The sequence below is a fragment of the Dipodomys ordii genome, unplaced genomic scaffold, assembly GCF_000151885.1.
Source record: "Dipodomys ordii isolate 6190 unplaced genomic scaffold, Dord_2.0 Scaffold147, whole genome shotgun sequence".
NCBI classification, from domain to species: domain Eukaryota; kingdom Metazoa; phylum Chordata; class Mammalia; order Rodentia; family Heteromyidae; genus Dipodomys; species Dipodomys ordii.
In genome coordinates, this window is record NW_012267363.1 from 1038169 (window position 1) to 1057068 (window position 18900).

The 18900-nt window shown below is 40.5% G+C and overlaps 1 protein-coding gene across 4 annotated transcripts in view; it reads left to right on the forward strand.

Moving 5' to 3' along the window:
- The first annotated feature begins 450 nt into the window (after window positions 1-450).
- The window catches only part of Gpatch8 (G patch domain containing 8), an 84980-nt gene continuing 66530 nt past the window's right edge, over window positions 451-18900 (forward strand). For 2 of the 4 annotated variants that reach the window (XM_013032009.1, XM_013032010.1), the window contains exons 1-2: window positions 451-673; window positions 10801-10875. Coding sequence is in view for 1 of the 4 variants with exons in the window: in XM_013032008.1 (XP_012887462.1) it covers window positions 629-673; window positions 10801-10875 (120 nt within the window). In the remaining 3 variants the exon portion in view is untranslated. Of the gene's footprint in view, window positions 674-10800; window positions 10876-18900 lie in introns of those variants that run through there. The other 2 variants (XM_013032008.1, XM_013032011.1) reach the window with 2 other exon arrangements.

The following is an 18900-nucleotide window of genomic DNA, read 5'->3' on the forward strand; positions in this document are numbered from 1 at the left end:
ATAAAGAAGAGGATAGGCTTCCGTGAGAGCTGTGAGAGGCTGGGCGCCTATGGATCCCGCCTGTAATCCTAGCTACTCAGAATGCTGAGATCTGAGGGTAACGGTTCAAAGCCAGACCGCGCAGGAAAGTCCGTGAGACTCTTATCTCCAATAAACCACTCGAAAACCGGAAGTGGCGCTGTGGCTCAAGCGGTAGAGCGCTTGCCTTGGGCTGAAGAGCACAGGGACAGCGCCCAAGCCCAGAGCTCAAGCCCCACAACCGACCAAAAAAAAAAAAAAAGCTGTGAGAAACGAAAACTGGATTGTGATCAAGTGGAAACTCCCCAGATCCATCCGTACCAAGCCCTCCGACCTTTCCTCCGGAAGTGCTTGCGACTCTCGGGCTCAATTGCGCTTGCGCAGCCGCTGGAACAGGGTCGCTTGGGGCCGCGCGTAGAGCAAAGATTTAAGGGCGCCTGCGCCAAGGGGGCTCCCGTCAGAAGGCGCGTTCCCGCGCGCTCCCTCTCGCGTCTGCGCGCGCGTGCCCGGTGGGCGTGGGAGGAGGCGGGGAACGCGGGAGGGGGCGGGTGTCGCGGGAGGGAGAGAGCGAACCGGAGAGCGTCGTCCTGAGAAGAGTGAAGGCGGCAAAATGGCGGACCGCTTCTCCCGCTTCAACGAGGATCGAGACTTTCAGGTAAACAGGGGCGTCGCCGCGGCTCCGGGGAAGGCTCTGGCTGAGCCCGGAGCCTCGGTCATCCCGGCCTCCCGGCTCGCTTTCCTTGGGGACCCTGCTGCCGCTCGCGACCCGGCTCGCTCTTGTGTCTCCGGTTCCTCAAGGGGCCTCCTAGCTAGAGGCGAGGCCGCGTCTTCTCGCGTCTTTCTCTTTCCCCTTCAACTCAGCTTTCGGCCTATTTGGCTGTTGGTCCCGGAGCCCCAGCTGGGCTGCTGGTGGGCGGCTGTGTGGTGGCCGGTCCGGAGGCCTGTGCCGGCGGCGCAGGGGTGGCTCCCCGGGGAACCGAGGGTTGAATTGGGGAGGGCTTGGAGCGAGTGTTGGGGCGATCGGGGCTTCCAGATCCCTGGATCCTGCTCTCACGCATCTTCCTGGGGTGCTTATCCCCCTTTTTCTCTTAATAAACAAGTGCCTTCATTGTCTATGTCTCCCTCCCCCCTTCCCTCACCCAGGAAAAAGGTTCTCTCAGTCAGACGCCTTCTTGTTGAGTCGAATATTCAGATTTCCCCGCACAAATACGGCTGTTGTTATAAAGTCGTTAATTGAGATCGGGAAAACAATGATGGGGCTATGTATGGATCCATGTAAACTTTAACCCCCACCTTCCTCCCCCGAAAGATTTGTAAGCATCGAGAAGAATAATGGCCTTTTCAAGCGTGTGATAACTAGTGGCGAAAGATTGTTGTTTTTATTATCTGCAAATGTTGGTATGGAAAAATGCCCTTGGGATGGCAAACATTATCGAAGGAAAGGTAGCGGCCAAATTGGAATAAGTCATCTTTTGGCTGTTTTAAATACTTTATGTTGAGCAGTTGCCGCGGAAATACCGGAGACTAAAAGGGATTTAGTAGAGATGCCAATTTCTAGAGTCTCAGAGAAACCACTGCATTACTACCGCATATCCTGGCAACAGTAATTTGGGTCAGGGGATGAATCCTCAGAACTCAAGTTTTTATCCCGCCGTAAGATCTTTCCCAAAGCAACCCGATAATGCTCTAAATGTGTTTCAGAAGGCAGTTTGAAGGGTTTGAATTACCTGAGATGATTGGATTGGTAAATGAACAGGTAAAGCAGTTTAACAGTTTTAAACCAGCACTGTTAACAGTCTAGTACATAGAACGCTATGAGAAGTTTTGCAGCAGTGAGGGATCTGGGGGCTGTTGAAAGCCTTGTGATCATGTGCCTGCTGTATATGCTGCAGCACTACACAGAACCTCAAGGTGTTTTAAGGATGTAACTCGGGGCCAGTAAAGTTTGAAGCAATTTGATCCTTGAGGTTTTATTATTATTTTGTTTAAATAGCAAGCACTATAAAACATGAGTAGGTGCAAGTTGGGGAAGCTCAAATGCTTTTCAGAGGAGAAATTCAAGGTGACCTAATATAATTTGAAAAGATAGTAATATGGGCAATTAAATTTTGGGGGAAAAATGGCTCCCAACTATTTCAGCAGGTTTAACCACCAACAAAAATACAGTGAAGTGAAAAATTGAGTGAAAAATTTGAAAATTATAGGTAACTGGGTGAGTGCTGTCACTCCCAGAATTGAAATTAGCTTGTTCCTTTTACTATTCAGTTAGTTGGGCTAACAGAGAGCTTGATCTTAGATACTTTGTACTACTTTTCTGCTCTTATATTAAAATAAGTCACTTCCACTGTTGTTTAAAAAAAATTTAGATGTCCTAGTATTTTGCTTGACTAGGATATTAACGATGGAAACATTTTGGAAATTATAAGATGATAAATAGGTTATTACTGAGCTACATTCCTTGTTCGTTTTGTAAGTTATTATGCTACTATGTCTAAAAAGATTTATTTAAAAAACATACAGGTTAGGGGTATAATTGAGAGTGTGCTTGCCTACTATGTGTGAGGTGCTGGGTTTGATATCATCTCTATAATGATGATGCTTAATGTGGTATAGACAATATAGGTTGTCTTAATGTCCTGTGATTTAAAGTTATTGGAGAGAGAATGAAGTGTAATAAGATCTCCTAGTAATAATGTATCTGGAACATTTTTTTCAAGTTTGTTACTAAAAAATAAAGGTCATCTCCTTTTAAAATGTGTGTGTGTGTGTGTGCTGGGCGCTGGTGTCTCACACCTGTAATCCTAGCTACTCAGGAGGCTGAGATCTGAGGATTGAGGTTCAAAGCCAGCCTGGGCTAGAAAGTCCATGAGACTTATCTCCAGTTAACCACCAGAAAACCAGAAGTGGTTCTGTGGCTCAAGTGGTAGAGTGCTCCCCTTGAGAGTGGATGGACAGCGCCCAGACCCAGAGTTCAAGCCCAATGACAGACAGAAAAAGAAAAAATCAAGATGTGTGTGTGTGTGTATATGTATACATGTATGCAGATATGCGGGTCCTAGGCTGGCTTTGAGCCTGGATCCTCAGATCTCAGCCTCCTGAGTATCTTCGTGTGAGTGCCCAACTTAACAGTTTCACTTTTTATCAGTTTATTATCAAGTACAAATTGGAGAATTTTGATGTTCTGTTGAACTTAGTATGGCATCAGAGAGTTGGACTCAATATTAGGTTTTGTGTACATCCAAAAAGCTTAACTGGTATGCCACTTGAAGCATTTAGGAATATATAAAAGATAATCATTATTGGAAACTTTTTTTCCCAGGAATTTGGTATCTTTATTTTTATTTATTTTGGTCAGTCATGGGTTTTGAACTCTGGGCCTGGGTACTGTCTCTCAGCTCTTCAGCTCAAGGCTAGTGCTCTACCACTTGAGCCACAGCGCCACTTCTGGCTATTTCTGTTTATTTGGTGCTGAAGAATCGAACCCAGGGCCTCATGTATATAAGCCAAGCACCCTACCACTGAGCCACCTTCCCAGCCCTGGTATCTTTATAATAGTAAACAAGTGTGACTCAACATGCTTTATTATTTCATAATCATTATAGTAAACCTGTGAAGTAGGGGGTGTTAAAGGTGTTATTGCCATTTTCAAATGAAGTAGATATGACACAGAAATTTAGTATATATATCTGTTAAATGGCAGGGCTTGGATTTAGATTAACGATTTGACTCCTAAATTTGTGTTCAAGATTATTATCCCTGCTGGCAGCTATATATTTTATACAGTTCTAATTGAGTCATCAGATGTGAAAGATAAACTAACAAGTCACAAAGAATAAGGGAGCTTTTAGTAAGATGATACAATTGCAGTTTTTACTCTGTGTTCTTTTGTCCAAGTCTGTTTCTGTTGGTCTCCCAAAAACTTCTAGGGAGGCTTCTGACAGTGATAAGTTACAAGTATATCATAAAGGATATACTGTTAACTTTTTAGCCATCCATTTGTTTAGCTTCTCTCCCACCCCTTCTTGGCAGTGCTGGAGATTGAATCAAGAAAGAGATTTGTGCATGTCATAGTCTCTGTGTAATCAAGATGAGTGTTTTTATTTTATTTTTTATTTTTGTTGGTCATGGGGCTTGAACTCTGGGCCTGGGTGCTGTCCTTTAGCTCTTCAGCTCAAGACTTGCACTCTACCACTTGAGCCACAACACCATTTCTGGCTTTTTCTGTTTATGTGGTGCTGAGGAATTGAACCCAAGGTCTCATGCATGTGAGGCAAGCGCTCTACCACTGAGCCACCTTCCCAGCCCCAAGATGAGGATTAAAAAAAAATGTTTTTTCAGTTTTAACTTAAAAATCTGACCTTAACCTCCTCTTCCCCTCCAGCCAGGTTCCAGTAGCTCATGCCCATAACCCTAGCTACTTAGAGGATCATGGGTCAAAGCCAGCCTGGGCAGTTAAGTCCTTCAGACTTTTGTTTCACTCAGAAAAAGCTGGAAGAGGGTGGGAATGTGGCTTAGTGGTAGAGTGCTTGCCTAGCATGCATGAAGCCTTGGGTTCGATTCCTCAGTATCACACAAACAGATAAAGCTGGAAGTGGCACGGTGGCTCAAGTGGTAGAGGTCTAACTTTGAGCAAAGAAGCTCAAGGACAGCACTCAGGCCCTGAGTTCAAGTCCCTGGACTTCAAAAAAGAATTAATATAATTACTAGCAAATACAAAATGATATATGTTATTGGTTACTATATTCTCAGAGGATTGAATGACTAAATATCAGTATAAGAGGGTTCACATCTAGCCAGGCGCTGGGGGCTCACGCCTATAATCCTAGCTACTGAGGAGGCTGAGATCTGAGGATCAAGGTTCAAAGCCAGCCGGGGCAGGAAAGTCTGTAAGACTTTTTTTGTTTGTTTGTTTGGTCGTGGGCCTGAACTGTGGGCTTGGGTGCTGTCCCTCAGCTCTTCAGCTCAAGGCTAGTGCTCTACCACTTGAGCCACAGTGCCATTTCTGGCTTTTTTTTTCTGCTTATGTGGTACGGAGGAATCGAACCCAGGGCCTCATGCATGGGAGGCAAGCGCTCTACCACTGAGCCACCTTCCCAGCCCCCTATAAGACTCTTATCTCCAATAAACCACTAGAAAACTGGAAGTGGTGCTGTGGCTCAAGCGGTAGAGCTCTCACCTTGAGATGAATTGCTGAGGGATAGCGCCCAAGCCTAGAGTTCAAGCCCCACGACCGACAAAACAAAAAAAAAAAAGAGGGTTCACATCTATAATCTTAACTTCTTAGAAGGCTGAAACCCGAGGATCATGGTTCAGAGTCAAGCCAGGAAGAAAAGTTTGTGGGACTCCTAAAAATGCCATGGTGGAGGGGTAGCTCAAGTGATAGAGTACCAACAGTGAGCAGAAAGAAAAATTCAGTGAGACCATAGGGTACCAGCACAAAAACAAAGACAAGAATGTGGAACATATCAAGAAATTACATTGAAAGCCAGGTGACAGTGGCTCAGGCCTGTAATCCTAGCTACACAGAAGGCTGAGATAATGAGGATCCCAGTTCAAAGCCAGCCTTCAAAGGAAAATCCATGGGATTCTCTAATTAGCCACTAGAAAGCTGAAGTGGAGTTATAGTAGCTAATGCTAGCTAGCCTTGAGAGAAAAAGCTATGAGAAAGCACCCAGGACCTGATTCAAGCATGCATAGAAGAGAAAGACATTTAGAAGTTGATTTTTGGAGGGCGGGAGTGGGAGATTAGGTTGGGAAGACTGGTCACAGGGCTTTGTGCAATGGTGTTATTACTTGTTTTCTTTTTTTTTTTTTTGGTCCGGTCGTGGGGCCTGAACTCTGGGTCTGGGCGCTGTCCCTCAGCTCTTCAGCTCTACCACTTGAGCCATAGCGCCACTTCCGGCTTTTTTCTTTTTGCTTATGTGGTGCTGAGGAATCGAACCCAGGGCCTCATGCATACAAGGCAAGTACTCTACCACTGAGCCACCTTCCCAGCCCATTACTTGTTTTCTTTTTCTTTTTTTTTTGTCGGTCGTGGGGCTTGAACTCTGGGCCTGGGCGCTGTCCCTCAGCTCTTCAGCTCAAGGCGAGCGCTCTACCACTGGAGCTAGAGCACCACTTCCAGTTTTTCTGGTGATTTATTGGAGATAGGAGTCTCACGGTCTCTCCTGCCCGGGCTGGCTTTGAACCGTGATCCTCAGATTTCAGCCTCCTGAGTAGCTAGGATTACAGGTGTGAGCCACCAGCGCCCGCCTTACTTGTTTTCTTTTGAAGTCGGCAGGAAGTCCAAGAAGAAATAGATCTGGATGAATATTCTTTCTTTCCTTTTTTTGGTGCTGGTCCTAGGGCTTGAACTCAGGGCCTGGGTTCTTCTGATCTGTTTTTGCTTAAGGCTAGTGCTCTATTACTTGAGCCACAGCCCTGCTTCCCCACCTTTGGTAGTAAGTTGGAAATAAGAGTCACAGGCTTTCCTGTCCTCATTGTCTTCAGATCTCTGCCTCCTGAATAGCTGGGACTACAGATATAAGCCACTGGCGCCCAGCATGGATGAATATTCTTTAACTGATTATTATTTCAGGCCCATTTTAGTAATTCAGTATTATAGAAAAACAGATGTCCTTATTGGATCCTTCATTCCTTCCTTTCTTTTTGCTATAAAATTCTCATACATGTTCAAAACTTCAGGTTCAAAACTCAGCAATTTAAAAAATGTTTATTATTTCTGAAAAGGAGCAGCAAAAGTTTATGAGATCTTGAATCATGGATCTGAAACATATAGGTTTCATTTTTATTTATTTATTTTTTTGTCTTTCATGGGGCTTGAACTCTGGGCCAGGGCACTGTTCCTGAGCTCTTTTGCTTAAAGCCAGCACTCTACCACTTTGAGTCATAGCACAACTTCTGGTTTTCTGGTAATTAATTGGAGATAAGTCTCACGGACTTTCCTGCCTAAACTGGCTTTGTATGGTGATCCTCAGATCTCTTGAATAGTTAGGATTACAGGCCTGAGCTACTGGCACCCCACCTAACTTACTCAGTTTTAGTATTTTCTTAATGAAACGATTATAGCTTGAGTCAGATATCTAGTTCTTGAGTTTCTGGGATTCCCTGAAACAATTCACTACTTTTGCTTGTATATCTGCCATTAATTTCCTTTTCATAATGGCATGATGATTTAACATTAAGTGAAGGCACATTCATGGTAATTACCAAAGGAATTACAAATGACCACCACAGATTCTGAAAGAAGCCATTATTTTGATATTGGAGCACATACCATAAAATGTGGTAATGATTTTTCACTTATAAAAAGTGAATTGTTGCCGGGTGCTGGTGACTCACGCCTGTAATCCTGGCTACTCAGGAGGATGGGATCTGAGGATTGCGGTTCAAAGCCAGCAGGGCAAGAATGTTCATGAGACTCTTATCTCCAATAAACCACTAGAAAAACGGAAGTGGCACTGTGGCTCAAGTGGTAGAGTGCTAGCCTTGAGCTGAAGAACTGAGGGACAGCGCCCAAGCCCCGAGTTCAAGCCCCAAGACTGACAAAAAAAATTTAAAAAGTGAATTAAATTGTCCATTTAACTGTGGTAATCTTAACACTGAATACAATCAATACATTAATAATTAATACATGGGGCTGGGAAGGTGGCTCAGTGGTAGAGTGCTTGCCTTGCATGCCTGAGGCCTTGAGTTCGATTCCTCAGCACCACATAAGCAAAAAAAAAAAATAATACATTGTTATTAGTCAGTGTAGAAAGTTAAGTATGTCCAGGCTGAAAGAAAGAATATTCTGTTTTGACTTATTAAATGGTTTCTTTGAGTGTTGAGCAAATGTTTTCTGTATTTTATATTTTATATCTAATTTAGGAATGAATGTACAACAAAGTAGCTAAACATTAGTGGATATATAGGTTTTTTTTGTTTGTGTGCCTTTTTTGGTACTGGTTTGAACTTGGGGGCCCTGAGCTAGTAGCCTCCCAACAATAATTTTTTGTTTTGGTCAGTTATGGGGCTTGAACTTGGGCACATATTTTTTTTTATTTTTTATTTTTTTTGTCAGTTGTGGGGCTTGAACTCTAGGCCTGGGCGCTGTCCGTGTGCTCTTCAACTCAAGGTGAGCGCTCTACCGCTTGAGCCAAAGCACCACTTCTGGTTTTCTAGTGGTTTATTGGAGATAAGAGTCTCATGGAGTTTCCTGCCCCGGCTGGCTTTGAACCGTGATCCTCAGATTTCAGCTTCATGAGTAGCGAGGATTACAGGTGTGAGCCACCGGCTCCCATCTGATACATAATGTTTTAATAAGTACTATACATGACAAGAAACCAGAGTTGTTTGAAAAGTAAGGTTTTCCTATTATTTGCCTTTTATTTTTGTGATAGTTTTGAGGGAAGATAAATCCTGTATTAAGTGTAACTCAGGCAACTAGACAGTATCTTTGTAATATTACATTTGGTATCCTAAGGTTCCAATTATTAGTTATCACTCTTGTTATTTGTTGCAATTACTTTGATTTCAAAGAGGAATTATAATTTTATTTTAGGGCTGGGAGTATGGCTTAAGTGGCCAAGTGCTGAGGCCCGGAGTTCAAACCCCAGTAACCATCAAACAAATTATTTTAGTGTTTATGGAATTGCAATACAGAGTAATAGTTGTTAAAAGTTTTAATAGGAATAAGTAATTGATCATGTTTTCTGGTCTAGTAATGATTCTTCAACTGGGACTATACTAGCATGCTCACAGCCCTGGATTTGATCCCTAGTACCATAAAAGAAAATATAAATAATATAGGCTGCCTCCCTCCTTCCCTCCCTCCCTTGCCTCCTTAAGACCAGGGTCTTGCTGTGTAGCCTAGTGTGTCCTATCTCTGCTATATGTTGGAGATTATAGGTATGTACCACCATACCTGGATATGACTTAACTTTCTCTAGTTAAAAAAGGCAATATTAAACCTGGATGCTGGTGGCTTATACCTATAATCCTAGGTACTTAGGAGGCCACAAGCTGGAAGATCAAGGTTTGAAACCAGCCTGGGTAGAAGTCTGAGACTCTCATTCCCATTAGCTAACAAAATGGTGAATTAAAAGTCATGGCTCAGGTGATAGAGAGCTATCCATGAGCAAGAAAGCCAAGCAAGAGTGGAATGCCTCAGAGGTCAAGCTCTAATACCTAGCACATACAAAAAAGTAATATTGCTTATAAACATGGCTCTTTGTTTTTAGACTCTGCAGTAGTCAGTGTAAGAAAGAACTGATGTCTCAAATGGTTGCTTAGTATGGAGGAGAAGAAAAATATAGACTTAGGTTTAAACTTTATTTTATGTGCATAGACTGTAGTTTAATTAGAATAACCCCTTTAGGCTTAAACTCTTAGTAAGTTGTTTTTACATGTCTATTTTTCCCTACCCCCAGGAATTGAACCCAGGGCCTTGTACATGCTTAGGCAAGTGCTCTACTGTGAAGCTGTATACTCTTAGTTCCTAATTGTTTTTTATAATTTTTTAATTTGAAGTCTGCAGTGTGCCAGTGTCTCACACCTACCAATCTAGCTGAGATCTGAGGATTGCAGAAAGTTCAAAGCCAGCCCAGGCAGGAAAGTTTGTGAAACTCTTACTCCATTTAACTACCAAAAAAAGCCATGAGTGGAGCTGTGGCTCAAGTGATAGAGTACTAGCCTGGAGCAAAAAAGCTCAGGGACAGTATCAAGGCCTTGAATTCAAGCACCAGGCCTTATACACACACAGTCTGAATTACCTGAGTGCCAGTGGCTCACACCTGTAATCCTAGCTACTCAGGAGGCTGGGATTTGAGGATTACAATTTGAAGCAGGGCTGGGCAGGAAAGTTGGTAAAACTTTTATATCTAGTTACACACACACACACATACATAGACAAACACACACACATATACACACACACACAGGGCAGGAAAGGTTTGTTTTTTTTTTGTCAGTTGTGGGGCCTGGATGCTGTCCCTCAGCTCTTCAGCTCAAGGCTAGCATTCTACCGCTTGAGCCACAGCACCACTTCTGACTTTTTCTGCTTAAGTGGTGCTGAGGAATAGAACCCAGGGCCTTGTGCATGCAAGGCAAGCACTCTACCACTGAGCCACCTTCCCAGCCAAGTTGATTAAACTTTTATATCTAGTTAAACAAACAGACACACCCAGGGTGTGCGCTTGCGCTCTCTCTCTCTCTCTCTCTCTGACACACACACACACACACACACACACACACACACACACAGCTGTGAATGTGGCTTCACACACACACACACACAGCTGTGAATGTGGCTTAGTGGTAGAGTTCTTGCCTCTCATTCAGACACACCCAGGGTGTGCGCTTGCACGCTCTCTCTCTCTCTCTGACACACACACACACACACACACACACACACACACACAGAGCTGTGAATGTGGCTTAGTGGTAGAGTTCTTGCCTCTCATTCATGAAGCCCCCTGGGTTCAATTCTATTGTACCATATAAACAGAAAAAGCCAGAAGTGGCACTGTGGCTCAAGGAGTAGAGCACTAGCCTTGAACAAAAAGAAGCTCAGGAACAGTGCCCAGCCCCTGAATTCAAGCTCTAGGACTGACAAGAAAAAGAAAAATTCAGTCTCTGAGTTCAAGACCCAGACCAGCACCAAAAATTAAAAGTCTGGATTAGTGAACAGTTTCGGTTGTCTGCTGAAAAGGAATAAAAAGGTGGAAATATTTCTTACTTTGATAGGCTTTTAATAATTTTTTTTATTGATTTTGAAAAGTAACTGTGGTCTTCTTTTTCTAGGGTAATCACTTTGATCAATATGAAGAAGGACACTTAGAAATTGAACAAGCGTCCCTCGACAAGCCTATAGAATCGGTAAGATGATCTGCGCTTTATTTTAGGTCTTAGTCAGTTAGTTAGGTAGTGATTGAGTGACACTGATGTGGATGAAGCTAAACTTATTAGTAACTGATAGAATAGTTTAGAACTATTTTCTTGCATGTCCAACAGTAATCAGAGTTTATAATGGAATCTAATATTTAATACATTGGAAAATCAGCCTAAAACAGAGAAAAGATTAAATTTTTTTTGCAAATGTAATTATGGCTTATACTAATACTTTGATTAAGATAGTAAGTTCAAGTTTAATATTTTGTAAATTGAATAAAGGAGTAAAATGTATTTTGATCCTTTAATTCTTTTTCTGGGCAATAAATATAATCATATATAGAAACATGTATAAAAACAGTTACCAATTTTATTTACCAGACTCCTGTGTAACATCATAAATTTTGGTTTCTGGTGTATGAGCTGGGGATGTAGCTTAGTGGTAGAGTGCTTGCCTATGTAAAAGGCCATGGGTTTGATCCCAGCACCACAAACAAAACAGTCTGTTTTTTGTGTTTTTTTTTTTTTTGTCAAAAGTTATTTTTATCTTATCATAGTGCATAATTTGGAACGTTAATGATGTCAAGCAGTAAAACAAAGAGATCTTTTCCCTATCTGTTAATTAAAAAAAAAACCCTTAAGTTTTTAATTTTGAAATACTTTGTTTTGAAAAACCCATTGTTTTTAAATAGCTTAGTCTTTTGTCAAAATGTCTTTAAGTTTGTTATAATTGTCAGCATTTAATATTTGTGCTTAAGTGTACCTACTTTATAAGGGTTTTATTGGAGCACTGGTAAAACTTAAATGAGGAAAAGAGTCAAGAAGTCAAATCTTTGTATCAGTCAAGACAAGCCCCCCTTTTCCTTTAAGAAGCATTAGCTTCTTTTTCCTGTGGGAAATACGGCAATGTAGAGATGTAGAGTGCACAGATATTTTAGCTTTTATTTTTTAAACTGTAATATAGTAAAGGATCAACATATATTTATGTTCCTAATTAGGTTGGTGTTGTGTATGTTTGTGTGTGTGTTTAGATGTTTACAGAAATTTACACAACTTGGGGTGTTCGACATTTTTCTTCCACAGCAGTTGGCCCATATTAGCTAAGCAGCCATGATCTGGTTTGTATTGCACGGTCTGCCTTTTTTTTTTTTTTATTTAAATTTCTTCTCAAGGGTTTCTTTCTCCCCACCTCCCCTTCTTATTTCTGTCCTCTGGTCCAGTGAACACTGCATATAGTACCTTCTGTCTTAATGTGCTGGCATGGTGCTAGACTTAGGCATGGCAGTATTTGATGACGCATGTGATAATGCTGCAGAGGGAGAATTCAAATCTAATATGGTGCTGAAAGTCCAGTCTTGTGTTTTGACATAAGTTTAAAATGCCAAGCCCACTTTACTAAGTTAAAATTTATTGAAGTTTGTGCCTTTTTCCATTTTGGGGGTTATTATTACCAGGCTGACCTTTATAATGAAACCCATAGGCATGAGCCAGTATCTTGTACTTGAAATAATTAAATTTTCCCATTTTAAGTATGTTTCTTTTTGGATCAGAGCTTAAGAACAAACTGTCAATATCAAGTCCCCAGTACCATATTATATAAAGTACATAGTTGCTTAGTATTCCTATATAAGTTAGAATTCTGTTGAATACTCTGATTGCCAATAGTAGGAATTTTTTTTTTTTTTTTTTTGGGTCCGGTTGTGGGGCCTGAACTCTGGGCCTGGGCGCTGTCCCTCAGCTCTTCAGCTCAAGGCTAGCACTATACCACTTGAGCCACAGCACCACTTCTGGCTTTTTCTTTTTGCTTATGTGGTGCTGAGGAATCGAACCCAGGGCCTTGAGCATGAAGGCAAGCGCTCTACCACTGAGCCACCTTCCCAGCCCCATAGTAGGAATTTTTTAATATGAACTTGCAGCCTACTATTTATTATTGCTATATTGAACAAAGACTTTTTATAATCTCTAAATGATAATTAACATTTTTAAAGTCTCTTTTTATGGCCACATTGTAAGAATTTTTTTTGTTTGTTTGTTTGTTTTGGCCGGTCATGGGGCCTGAACTCTGGGCCTGGGCGCTGTCCTTCAGCTCTTTAGCTCAAGGCTAGTGCTCTAGCACTCGAGTCATAGCACCATTTCTGGCTTTTTCTGCTTATGTGGTGCTGAGGAATCGAACCCAGGGCCTCATGCATGCAAGGCAAGCGTTCTACCACTGAGCCACCTTCCCAGCCCGTGTAAGAAATTTTTGAAAACTAATTTCTGTGGCATGTGAGGGTAATGCTATATTGCCCTTACTATGTGCAAGATTTTCTACCAAATGTCATAGGGACAGTACTTGAGAAGACAGTCTGATTGGAAAGTCACTGTCTCAATAAGTAATAGTAGAATACTGATAGTAGGTGCTAAATAATGTTATCTTCCTCATTTAAAAAAAGCAAATGGTATAGTACTGAGCCTATATATTTAATTCTTTAATAATATATGGCCAAAGGCTATATTACTCAATTTTTACAAGTAGTAATAAAAATTTCTTTCTGAAACACAAATATATGTATTATTTGTGATTTGGTAGTTTATGTTAAATATAATCACAAGATAAAACAGGATCTTATTTCTGCTACCTAATCATTCAGGAATAAAATTTAAAGTTTTAAAAGAAACTCCTATGTGATTGGCACCAAAGTACGTAGCCTACGTTCCCTCTTTTCCTTTCCCAAAGGAAAAGTCTTTTATCACATGAAGAATGCTTACGAAATAATAGTATATATTAAGTTATGTGGCTGGCTGGCTGTATTGAGCTGTTTTGTTCTTAGAGGGAAATGTTGCTTCTATCACAGAGAGTGTGTCTCTGCTGAATTAAAATCTTTCTCTGCAGCAATATCTATTGAGAGGTGCTGACTGTTTTGCTACAGCATGCAACTCAAAATGGCTGGAAATATGCAGCTTTGGGAGTCTACAGATCATTGCAGGAGCTAAAGGTCTAGTCATTTTTTTTAAACAAAGGTATTCTGCAGCAGCTGATAACCATGGAAGTCTGCACAGGTTTGTGCCAAGAATATGCCTATATGAAGGGTTATTGTGAGTAGAGGATTAAGGTCTTTAATTTTGTAGTAAATTTGATGAAAACCAGGAAGATGGGAAATGAGATGCAAAAGGTAAAACAATGCATTATGCTTTTAGTGAACTTCTGAAATCCAGATTTGTTAGTGAAATGGTAACAGGCATTTTAATTTCTATAGACAATTGTTGAAAATAGTCAAAATCCTGCATTCAGAAAGTATTTAATAATTAAAAAGTTTTATTTTCCTTTATTTCAATCAACCAAATACCATTCAATGAATTTTCTGGTCAAGAATAAAATGTGCTGGGTGCCGGTGGCTCCTGTATGTAATCCTAGTTACTCAGGAGGCTGAGATCTGAGGATCACGGTTCAAAGCCAGCCTGGGGAGGAAAGTCCATGAGACTCTTATCTCAGTGGTGCTACAGCTCAAATGGTAGAGCGCCAGCCTTGGGCACAAATTGGTTCAGGGACAGTGCCCGGGTCCTGAGGTCAAGTCTCAGGACTGACAAAAAAAAAGTTTTATTTTTTTTAAGAAAATTATGCAAGAATTGCTAGATTACATGGTTGTCTGAATTAAAGTGAAAATGTAAAGTATCCTAATTACAACAAATTGAACTTGAATTTTAAGCCATGGGTACTTAATGATACTTTAAAGTACAAACCATTATAATTATAACCTTTGTGTATTAGAATACTTGAAAAACAAAACTTTTATCTAAAGCCATAGCTCATTCTAGTTTCTGTCATAGTTACTAGGATTGGCTTGTGTGATTTAGGATAAATGATCCTTTTATGACCTTTATCATAGCTTGAAAATGAGAAGCCAGATGGGAAAATGATGTTAAGTTATACACAAAAGCAAAATGCCTGCATCATAGATTTAAAATATGTTATTATAGTAATTGGAAATGCAGTTACCCATCAGCCATTAGTTTGTTTTTGGTCTGCTTGACTGATTAAAATCCTGGCATAATCATTGTCAGGTTGATTGAATAGGTTTTAAAATTTAGTATGAGTTTTCAAACTCTAGTTGCTAATGTTTAGTTTGCTTTTATAGGTATTTAAAAGCATATATATATATATATATATAAATATATAAATGGATTTTTGTAATGTTGTATATCTGTTTAGATCTGTGGACTCCACTAGTTCCAAACTGTAACTCTATAAGACTGCTGATTGACATTTAGCAGTGACCTTAATGTGGACTGCACAATAAACAATGTGCTTCTTGGAGCTGAATGGTGTAGCATTACTATATGGCTTTTCTCTCTAGTCTTCATTGTGTCATCTGTAGTGAGCTATAGATTTTTTTTGGGAAGTTTTACAACTGTTGCATGGGTTCACCTAGTAGCTTTTGGTTCTTGCTTATAGAGTCTCTAATACACAATCAGCAAAACTTACAATCCACTCAAGAGACTTACCATTTTTGTCACTGTTGAAAATGGGATAAATTATATATATATATAAATTAAATGTGTCTGTCAACTAAAAAAAAATCGTGCAGAATTAGTGCTGATGGAATCACTGGTATATTTGTAGTATAGTTTTCTCTGAGATATAATATCCTATTTCCTAGTATAGAAATTGAGAGTCAGCCCCATGCAGTGAATTTTTATCTTTGTTTTGGCAGGCACTCACCATACACATTGGTGCTGTTGCCAAAATGATCCTTGTTACTGTGGGAGTATGTAGCTATACAGAGCAGAGAGAAATTTCTGGGAATATTCTCTACTTAATATTTAATAAAGTAAAAATGCTGAGAAAGGGGTGAAACAGTAACAATGAATTTAAAAAGTTGCTTGTTCTTTCAGCATATTGATAATTGCTTTAAAGATTGTCCCATTTAAAAGCTCTATTTCAGCTGGGCGCTGGTGGCTCACGCCTGTAATCCTAGCTACTCAGGAGGCTGAGATCTGAGGATCGCGGTTCAAAGCCAGCCCGGGCAGGAGAGACCGACTCCTATCTCCAATAAACCATCAGAAAACTGGAAGTGGCACTGTAGCTCAAGTGGTAGAGCACTCGCCTTGAGCTGAAGAGCTGAGGGACAGCGCCCAGGCCCAGAGTTCAAGCCCCACGACCAACAAAAAAATAAATACATAAAAAATAAAAAAATAAAAGCTCTATTTCTTTCTCATATGACAGAGAAGCAGGTTGAAAAGGCCAACTGAGGTGATTAGTAAAAACAAATTACATTTTTAGCAGCTTCATGGATTAACCCAAGTATAAGAATTTTTTTCCTCCCTCCCTCCCCCTGTCTCCCTCCTTTCCTTCCCCTTCTTCTCCTTTCTTTTTCCTTTCCCCTTCCCCTTCCCTTTTCCATTTCCTTTCCTGTGCTGTGGGGCTTGAACTCAGGGCCTGGGCACTGTCCCTGAGCTTCTGTGCCCAAGAATAGTGCTCTACTATGAGAGGTCACAGCTCCATTTCCATCTTTTTTAGTGGTTAATGGGAGATAGGCATCTCACAGACTTTTTCTTGCCCTACCTGGTTGTGAATAGTGACTCATGTATCTCAGCCTCCTAAGTAGCTAGGATTATAGATGTGAGTCACCTGCACCTGGTAAGAATTTTATTTTCAAACTAAATGCTAGTGACCATTTTGAATCTTATGCACAAAGCCTAACATTTGAGTAGTTTGTTGAAATCCTATAAATGTGGAAAATAAGTTAATTGTTGCATGTATGAATAAGTGAAACTCATTTATCTTACTCATTGTTTAAAGTTAAATTTTTCTTGCAGTTTTTACTTGTACATTTAAATTATAAACAGCTTACCACTATCACAATTTTGTTAATTGTAGACTTTTAAAAGAGAAATATGTATTTTTGTTGTGAGGTTATACTTTAAAAACTCAAATCCCAACTATATATTTTACTCTAGAAAAAGAAAAAGACAGATTTTTACTTTCTGTTATAGTGATTAAAATAGTAAGTAGTTACTGTTTTATTAAAAACATTTTTTCTTGGTGTATTTATATGTTGTATTTGTGCACACTGGTACCAGGACTTGAACTCTAGGCCTTGTACTCTCTCCTGGCTTATTTATGACCTACTTTTTTTTTTTTATCACTTGAGCCACACCTCTAGCTTTTTTTCTTTTCTTTTTCTTTCTTTTTTTTTTTTTTGTGCTGGTCATGGGGCCATTTACTCTGGACCTGGGCACTGTCCCTCAGCTCTTCAGCTCAAGGCTAGTGCTCTACCACTTGAGCCACAATGCTACTTCCGGCTTTTTCTGCTTATGTGGTGCTGAGGAATTGAACCCAGGGCCTCATGCATGCAAGGCAAGCACTCTACCACTGAGCTACCTTCCTAGCCCTGCGTTTTTGCTTTTTAATGGAGGTAGACTTTCTGGGATTTTTCTGTCTGGTCTGACTTGGAACCTTTATCCTTAGTTCTCAGCCTCCAAGGAAACTGCTTTAAGTAGGATTATAGGCATGAGCTACTGGTGCCTGGATTAATTTTTTTTTTCCTAATAGTTAAAAATTTAGAATTACTTTTAGTGCTTATTGCTCTTTTCTATGACAGAAAAATTTACTAATTGGAGCTGTAAGTTACTTGTGCCAATTTACTGTTACAAATAACATCCATAGGAATTATTGGCAAAATCAAAATTCTGAAAAACTGGTAACCATGTTCCCCACTCCCTTTTTTGCTTATACTGGGACTTGAACATTGGGTCTCAAGCTGCTTTTTTTTTGGTGTGTGTGTGTCTGTCCTGATTCTGAGTTCCTAGAAACCAGTCAACTGCATTTACTTTTTAGATATCAAATTCAAGAACTATTTGTTGTAGAAATGATGCAAATCCTATCTCAGAAATGAGATAGGATTTATATACTTTATGTAGGTGCTCACTATGTAAAGGGATGTTAGAGATAGTTGTGCTAATTTTGAACAATTCTTTTAATTTCTTTTTCTTTTTTTTTTGGTCAGTCGTGGGGCCTGAATTCTGGGCTTGGACACTGTCCCTGAGCTCCTCTACCACTTGAGCCATAGCATCACTTCCTGCTTTTTCTGCTTATGTGGTGCTGAGGAATCAAACCCAGGGCCTCGTGCATGCAAGACAAGCATTCTACCACTGAGCCACCTTCCCAGCCCTCACTCTGCTTTTATGCTCACCGCTTGAGCACAGCTCCAATTCCAGCTTTTTGGTAGTTAATTGTAGATAATCTCATGAACTTTCTTGTTTGGGGAGGGCTTTGGACCATTCTCCTCAAATCTCAGCCTCTTGAGTAGCTAAGATTCAATAAACATGAGCCCCTGGCATCCTGCTAATCCCTTGTGTATTTTATTTATTATTTTATTTTATTTTATGCCTGTCCTAGGACTTGAACTCAGGGCTTGGGCACTGTCCCTGAGTTTTTTGCTGAAGGCTAATGCTCTTAACACTTGAGCCACAGCTTCACTTCCAGCTTTTTTGGTAGTTAATTGGAAATATGGGTCTCATAGATTTTCTTGCCTGGGCTGGCTTTGAACCGCAGTCCTCAAATCTCAGCCTCCTGAGTAGCTAGGATTGCAGGCATGAGCCACTGGCACCCCTTGTTTTTGACAAAGTTTTGGTCCTTTCAAGAGGTAGATATGACTGCCTTTTATTTTATTGTAAGATATTTTGGTTTGTCTTCCTTTTGTTATTATTTATCATGTTTTGCCCATTTGTTGTTATTGTTGTTTGTATCTAGTCCTGGGCTTGAAATTAGAGCCTGCATGCTGTCCCTGAAGTTTTTTTGCTCAAAGCTGATACTCTACCATTTGAGTCATAGTTCCACTTCTGGCTTTTTGGTGGTTAATTGGAGATAAAAGTCTCACAGGCCAGGGGCTGGTGCCTCACACCTGTAATTCTAGCTACTAAGGATATTGAGATCTGAGGATACCCATTCAAAGCCAGCCCAGGCAGGAAAGCCTGTGAGACTCTTTATCTCCAATTAACCACCAGAAAACTGGAAGTAGCGCTGTGACTCAA